The sequence below is a fragment of the Myotis davidii genome, unplaced genomic scaffold (assembly GCF_000327345.1).
Source record: "Myotis davidii unplaced genomic scaffold, ASM32734v1 scaffold570, whole genome shotgun sequence".
Lineage (NCBI taxonomy): Eukaryota > Metazoa > Chordata > Mammalia > Chiroptera > Vespertilionidae > Myotis > Myotis davidii.
In genome coordinates, this window is record NW_006283631.1 from 2,491,053 (window position 1) to 2,499,625 (window position 8,573).

Below are 8,573 nucleotides of genomic sequence, written 5' to 3' on the forward strand. Positions count from 1 at the left end.
AAGCCATATGCTTTGGGGGTAGCTTTAACTCCCACCCCTCGAATTCCTCAATCATGATTGGAGAAAGCAAGCATGCAAAGCAGGCTGGCCATTTCCAGAAGCTTTTAGCTTTTGCAGGCCTCTAGATCATGAGAGGAAAGAACAGGGGAGCGAGGAGGAGGCAGAGCCCACATATATACCACTAATTTCACATATCTTCCTGAGAACAGGAGGATGGGGAAGGTACGTACCGGTGTGGAGTGTGGGTGAGAGGTTTACTATAGAGCTGTGGTCAATTAACAGGAAAAAAACTTTCGGAGCTCACTTCTTACATTGAAATCAATAATGAAAAGCCAGCATAGCCAGAGTTAATAGATAAATGGGCTGAACAGCACAGAGCAAGTGTGTCCTCAGAGAATTAGGCTGCGCGCGAGTATTGAATGGCCAAACGGTTTCTAAAATGCATCTAGACCACTGGTTCTCAACCCTAGCTCCTTATTAGAATCACACACAGGAAGCTTTTAAGAAATACTGATCTCTGGACCTCACCCCCAGAGATTCAAATTCAATTTGTCTGGGTGGGGCTTATGCAGGACATTTTTATGAAACTCCCTGGGTGATTCTAAGTGCGGCCAGGGTGAAGGACCACTGATCAGGTCATTATAACACTAATCTCCACTGAAGAAAAATCTTATTTCTAGGTCAGCAAAAAGCTCTCCAGTTACAATTGCTTACATAGAGCTAATGATGGTGGTGGTGAGAAGGGGTAGAATAATTGAACTGTTACTCTTGTTTATGCATATTAATGAGAACAGACATAACGAGGATAAAGTAAATCCATAGGTAACGCAGGAACTTGGTTTGATCAAAGGGCTCAAGCTGTCCTTCAAGTGGGGACAGAAAATCCTTAGAGTCACGAAAATGGAATAAACCTGAGAAACTATCTAGCCCAAAAAACCCCCGCCCCCAGATGGAAAGGGAAGGGGCTGACATTGAAGACACACTTGTCATGCTTGTCATACGTGTCTCCGTTAATGCTCTCGGTAGACTGTCAAGCCACTGTTATTATCTTCATTTTTAAAGACGGGGAGAGTGGGCCTCAGGGTGATTAAGTGATTTTTCCCAACCCACAAAGCTAGGAAAAAGCAGAAAGAGGAATGAAGCCCAAGGTTTTCCATTTTCAGGAATGTTGTCCACAGCATCTCGGATGCATGGTCATTTACGCTCTCCTGGGCCCTTCCAGTGTCTATGAGCTCACTCTTCAATGGAGAAGTCCTTCTGCTGGGCAGGCTGGGTTTCCACAAAGCTATCCTTTTTCTGAGTCACAAACTGTTTCTCCATAAACCCTTCTCATTGATCCTCATCTTCTTGCAATTTAGCCCTTCTTTTAAAGGAAAATCCCTTCAAATATTTAAGGATAGCCTTTATGTCTCCTCTGAGATTTATTTTCTCCAGCCTCACATCCTCAGCCCTTTGTAGTAGTTTCACGTGATTTCAGAATCCTATAAATTTTAATTGCCCTCCTCTGGTACTCTTGGGGGGTGTGCCTTTAAAATATGCCTTTAGCCGAAACCAGTTTGGCTCAGTGGATAGAGCGTCAGCCTGCCGACTGAAAGGTCCCAGGTTCGATTCCAATCAAGGGCATGTACCTGGGTTGTGGGCACATCCCCAGTAGGGAGTGTGCAGGAGGCAGCTGATCGATGTTTCTCTCTCATCAATGTTTCTAACTCTCTATCTCTCTCCTTCCTCTCTGTAAAAAATCAATAAAATATATTTTAAAAAAATATGTCTTTAACCCTAGCCAGTTTAGCTCAGTAGACAGAACAACAGCCCTTGGACTGAAAGGTCCCAGGTTTGATTCTGGTCAAGGGTACCTATGTAGGTTGCAGACTAGATCCAGGCCCTGGTTGGGGCGTTAGCGGGAGACAACCAATCGATGTTTCTCTGTCTCTGCCCTTCCACTCTTTCTAAAAACCAGTGGAAAAATATCCTTGGGTGAGGATTAAGAAAAATAAATAAATAAACTGTGCCTTTAAAATGTGGTGCCCAGAGCCAAGCGTGACACTCACACGGGCTTGACATGCAGATGTAGCGAGTGGTTGAGAGCAGAGGCTCTGGTGGCATTCAGACCAGGGTTTGATTCCCACCCTTCCTCACCACTCAGCTGAGCATACTTACACAAGTGCGGAAAGCTCTCTGAGCCTCTTTCCTGGTCTGTAAAATGGAAATAACAATGCCTATATCACAGGGCTATCATCAGAGTTCCATGAGGAAGTATCTGTAAGCACTAATAGAGTACGCTGTAAAAATGCAATAAATGATAGCTAATTTTTCTTCTTTTATCTTGACACTGCATGACTACTAAACAGTTTAATATTGTGGTAATATTTTTTTAGAAGCCACATAAAATCACGGTCTCATGTTAACATCAGATAAAAATCTCTAAATATTTACCCCCAAACTGAAATCAGAATATATCTCTCACATGCTCTAATTGCATAATTTTTAAAAAGCCTAAATGGAAGACTGTATTTTTATCTCTGTTTAATTTCAACTCTTTCTTGCTTTCTTTTCAGCTCAGTTTTGTTCCATTCTGCAGCATTACTTTGAATGTTCATTTTATTAGTTTTAGTGTAAACTGTGTACTTTTTTACAAATTTATGGTTGGCTTCTATACACATCCCTGATTTAAAGCCAACGATAGGGCAGGGTTAAGTTTCAAGCCCTCAAACATACCACCAGAGATATCTGCAGGCATCATATTACTGTTAATCAGTATAGCTTGTGTATCATAGCTCAACTAGTCATGAATCTATCTAACTATATCTCAAATGAGACACATTTCTGGGTCCTGACCACAATTATACCATAAGGAACTGCCAAATTATTTATTTTTGCCTTGCCAGGTAGTGTTTCTTTTTTTCATATAAGCTTTTCAAGCTTGCAAATAATTGAATTTCCAGGGTGGTGGTGAGAAGTATTTTTTTTTACTTACTTTTCAAGTAAATATTTTCCATCATTAACTTGTTCTAAAGGATTCTGCAATCTTTTCATTTCTTCCTGTGGGGGGGAAAAAAGAAGTGTTTTATAAATTGACCCATGTACCTATGAGCAATTATATTTGAAGACAATTATTAGCAAAAATGAGATAACACGCCATTAGATGTTCTGGACTTTGCAATGGATAAGTGCTTAAACTTACAAAACAATTTCCTCTTTGATCCAATTAGAATACGACACTGCCAGTCAAATCATACGATTTTTTCCATCATTAAAGGTAATGCTTCCTGTCATTTTCCTGGAGTGAGGACATGTTTATATGGATCCATCCATTCTAGTTGCTCTGCCATCTGTACTGTTTGCTAGTTGCTGGGGGAGGGGCTCTGATGAAGATGAGCTGGGTTTGGCCAGTCAGTAACCATCTTCTCTTGTCTCTTGAGAGCTCTCAGTAGCCTCTTCTGTTAGCCCCAGTGCTCAGGCACACGCACACACACAAACACAAGCCCACATGCCTTCCTGACTTTCAGGCATCCCTAGTGTTTGTAGTCCCATTTTCCTGACCACAGTGATTGGTTCAGGGATGTGACGGAAGTCAGCCCAGGTTCCTGGTGAGACTACCTGTCCAAGGGCATTTAAAGAAGGCCCACGGGACTCAGTTTTTAGAGGTCATACTCTTTGGCTCATCACCACAAACTGCTGAGGTGTCAAGAGAAAGACCCAGTTAGGATTAAATGCTCAAGTGCCCCTAAAAGGCCCTCAAAGCTAGTCTCAACATGCTTCTACACCAGACATACAAGGCTGCTAGGTCATCCCTCATTACCCAATCTCTTTAACTTCCTAACTTCTCTATCTCCTCAATTTCTTTGAACATTCCCTAGAGTCCCTTGTTCTAACTGAACCCTGCCTTGATGTTCTGAGGACAGCTAACTTTTTGTTAGAGCAAGAAGATCAAAGAACTGTTTAGAAAAAGGCTTTTAGGATCTAAAGGATCTTGCTGATGACAAACTTGGCCGAGTCCCCGATCACACTTATCCCCTGCAGTCCTCTTAAGAAGTGGCCATTTCTTCCCCACCTGCTATATCATACACAGTCCGCAGGAGGGATAGAACCCTTCTTGCTCCTCATTGCTGCTCCTAGAAACTCCTCATGCCTGCACAATCTTAGCTCCTCTGGAAAATCTCAGTCTGTCCCAAGCTTCTGTCCTCTTCTCTTCCCTACATATCCTCTCTCCTCACGAGGTCTTCACCAGTCCCATAACTTTAAATTTATATCTGCATCCAAGCTGCCCTTAAACTCCACCTTTATACTCCCACTTGCCTACCTGACAGTTCCATGTTCATTTCTGATAGACATGTCAAGTTCAAAACCAAAGTCTTGATTTCCCCACCTATACCTTCACCCAAACCTCCATTGTCACTACTTCTATCTCAACTTAGTAAACGGTATCACTATTCACTGAGATGCCAGAGCAAATACCCAGGAGTCAGCCTTTATTATTTTCTTTCTCTCGCAATACAGTCATTCAATCAGCTAATTTTGTTGGGCCCCGATTAGAAATATATCCAGAACTTGACCATCACCTCTCAGCATTGTCTAAGCCAACTGTGCCAGACTCCCATCTCCCAGCTCAGATGTCAGCCCACTTCAGTCACTTCTCCTGTATCAGCCAGCATGTTCTCTTAGTATCAGGGATTTCTTTTCTAAGGGTGTGAAATGCATATATCACAAGTTTACAGTACAATGAGTTTTGACAAAGGAATACATTGGTAGAACCACCACCCAGAACAAAATATTGAACATTTCTCTCACTCCAGAAAGTTCCTGTGTCCTTGTACAGTCAATTTTCCTCTCCTAAAGGCACCCCTGTTTTGATTTCTATCACAGTAAATTAATTTTCCCTGTTCTAGAAAATCATATTAAATTATCTATTCTTTTGTATCCAGCTTAATTTACTCAACATTATATTTTGACATCAGTTTCTTAACTGATGCTAATTGTTTAAACTTCACTTCAGTATTTGGAGAAGACTTTTGTTTCCTTTTTCTGATTTTAAAAGCATAGGATTTGAAATGTGAGGAACCCAGGACCTGCAATAGAAGTGTTTGCTGTTGTGAAAAAGGCTAACCAGAAGGAAAAGATAACAGAGCAAAGAGGATAGAGGTCAAGGAAAACAGCCCAGGAGTCAGAGCCCTAGTGATGCTGCAAACTTTAGGGTCAAACTGTGGCTTGAAACTAGGATATTGAGGGATTTTTCAGACTCATGTGCCAATAGATTCTCTCATTTTATTTTTTTAATCTTCACCTGAGGGTATTTTTTCCATTGATTTTTTTTTAGAGAGAGTTGAAGCAAGGGAGAGGAGGAGAAAGGGAAGAAAGAGAGAGAGATCGACGTGAGAGAGAGACACATCGATTGGTTGCCTCCCAGTCGATCCCCAACCAGGGCTAAGGATTGAACCTGCAATTGAGGTATGTGCCTTTGACCAGGAATCAAACCCCTTGATGCTTTGGTCCAGGCCAACTCTCTAACCACTGAGCATCCAGCCAGGTGACTCTCTTAATTTCTCAAGGCACTCTTGATTGCTACTTCTCTGTGTGTGTTTTCTTGTTCACAATTGAAAGAATCCTAACTCAGAAGTGACAGTCTGAGCTATAACCTAAGAGTGCTACATATAAAATGATGAGCCATAGAACTATAAAAACGTAGAGCTGGACAGGTGCTGTTGTTGTTTTGTTTTGTTTCATTTTATTTTGGCGTCGTCTTAAATTTTTTTTTTATTCAGAAGACTAATGGATAAAGCAGGTTATGGTCTTCAGTTCCTTTTTTGTTAAAGGCTGCTGCTTTTATATCCAACATTGGTATAACAAAGCTCGAGTGAAAAACATTTCTGCATCTTCTGCAAAATTGCTGTATAAAGCACTGTACTTTTTGCTACAGGTTTTCTTTTATGGAAATGAATAAGATTTTAGGATTTAGTGCTAGGGGGTATTTTCTCATTTTGAAATAATAGTGCACTTCTTTTCACCAACAATAACTACTTATGTCGTATAGCGGTTGTTTAATTTGCCTTGGTTGCCAGAAGCTTAAGCTAAATTAAATATTCAATTGCCAGAACTATTTTTTCCAGGTTGTTAGTACAATTATCCCCTCCCCTTCACTACATGATGTGAAAACTTCTTTGTTTTTATTTTAATCCTCCTACATGTGTGCTTTTCAAAGTACAGGCAAGTACTATATAGGCAGAATATAAATGATAAATGGACAGGAAGATAGAGATGACAGATAGATAGGTAGACAGATAGATGGATAGTTAGATAGATAGATAGGCAGATAGATAGATTGATAGATGATTGATAGATAGATAGATAGATAGATAGATACCTGTAGAGAGCGCATTCTTTAAATAGTACACATGACTTTCTATTTTCAAGGTAAAACTTTTCATCACTATATATGCTGGATCCTTATTCTAAGAATAAGTCTCCACATCTACCCTCTGTTTGTCCCGACTCTCCATCCCTCTTACCTAATCCTTCATCATATCCCATCCCACCACCAGTGACATAAGCAATAAATCCAAGTCAGATAAAAGGTCATGCTTGAAGTCGCTTTTCCGAAAGGAAACAGACTGGACAAGAAGCCTTAGTTGTTCTTGAAAAACAGAGGAGGATTTTTTAAGTCATAAACATTTTCTTATTTACCCCCTCCATTATGATTAGGAAAGAGATGAGGTGTTGGTAGTCCCAGCACTTTCTTCTCTAAGGTGTGCCTATGGCGTGCTTTCATCTTTCCTTTTTCCCTGGAGATTTGGGGGGCAGGAAAGAAAGGGCTTTTGCACTCTTCCCACCACTCTCTTTTCCTTGGTTCTTGCTTTGCGGGGAGCTTGCCCAGGTGGGGAGGGCTTTGAACTGGTACTTTTTTCAATCTGACTATCCATGCTCTAGGAAATCATATTAAACATAAGGTCAATGACTAACAAGAGCTTTCTGAACAGCTGCTCTGCTGACAATTTGGAGGATGGATTTCATCATTTGGTTATTTAAGCTAACTATACAAAAACACTTCAATTCAATTGGCCCGGAAGTTCCAAACCATGTCCTCATTTTCTCGGAGATGGATAAGGAAGACGGCTTGTTCAACAGATTTTCGCTTGGAGTTTCACTCTTTGGGATAGTTTTGTTTTAATTTGGCATTAAAAATATACAAATTAGTCTTTCCTCTCATTGGTTTCTCCCACTAGTCCTCTTTGTCTCTGATTTTATATCTAACAATGCCATTTCCCTACTAGAAACCAACATCGCCCCCGGTGCTTTCAGATGGTTTCCAGGGTCTCTGCCAAGGTCTGATGCACCAGGGCTCAGGCTGTCTCTGCCGGCTGCACCACCAAGCCCTGCCCCATACACTCCCTTTCCAAGTCTGGTCATTTGAAACTTCACCCAGTCCCAGAACTCACATGCTTTCTTATTGGACATTCGAGGACAAGGCGTCCCCAACCCTTCTATTGGCCGCTCCCATTCTCCCTTTAGGAAGCCTCCAACTTTCCCTTCCTCCATACAGGTTTTCAGAACTCAACAGGAGGGTTGGGCACCCACCCTGCTTCCTCAGCAACCTGTGCTGATCCTTATTAGCATTATCTCTTTATCTGACTCCCTTCCTCCCCTGCCCCCCTGCTAAGTTCCTTGAAGTCAGGGATGGTGACTTACCTTAAGGTCCCTAATCCCCAGATGAAGCCTAATAAATATCTGTTGAATAAATGAGTTGAATGCATTGATATGACTGGAATGAAACAAAACCTTAGTAGCTGAATGCCCCTCTCCCAAATCCCAAGAAATTGTATGTCCTCTGCTGATTCTTTTCAGCCCCTCTATTTCAACTTTCTAAAATCACTCTGAGGTCTTCTTTTTTATTTAACACTAGAGGCCCAGTGCACGAATTCGTGCACCATTGTGGTCCCTCAGCCTGGCCTGTGGGATTGGGCTAAAACTGTCTCTTTGACATTTCCCAAAGGGTCCTGGATTGTGAGAAGGTGCAGACCAGGCCCAGGGACCCCTACCAGTGCACAATCAGGGCCAGGAAGGGACACAGGAGGGCTTCAGGGTGTGTCCGGCCTGTCTCGCTCAGTCCTGATCAGCCGGACCCCAGCAGCAAGCTAACCTATTGGTCAGAGCGTCTGCCCTCTGGTGGTTAGTGAACATCATAGCGACTGGTCAACCAGTTGACTGTCTGTCCCCTGGTGGTCAGTGCATGTCACAACAAACGGTTGAGTGGCCTTAGCATATCATTAGCATATTAAGCTTTGATTGGTTGAACGGACAACTGGACAACCAGACACAGCATATTAGGCTTTTATTATATAGGATTATATTTTTCTAGTTTTATTGAGGTATAATTGACAGAGTTGTATATATTTAAGGTGTACATTTGATATATGTATACGTTATGAAATCATGACACTCAAGCTAATTAAAATATTCAGCACCTCACCACATAGTTACCATTTTCTCTCTCTCTCTCTCTATCTCCCTCTCTATCTCTCTCTCTCTCCCTCTCTCTCTCTCTCTCTGTGTGTGTGAGTGTGTGTGTGTGTGTGTGTGTG

General features: G+C 41.7%; 1 protein-coding gene across 1 annotated transcript in view; it reads right to left on the reverse strand.

Annotated features, from left to right (window-relative positions):
- The window catches only part of IQCJ (IQ motif containing J), a 162,530-nt gene that overhangs the window by 16,076 nt on the left and 137,881 nt on the right, over window positions 1-8,573 (reverse strand). Inside the window, exon 2 of the mRNA XM_015565385.1 lies at window positions 2,975-3,039. Coding sequence (XP_015420871.1) covers window positions 2,975-3,039 — 65 coding nt within the window. The remainder of the gene's footprint in view (window positions 1-2,974; window positions 3,040-8,573) is intronic.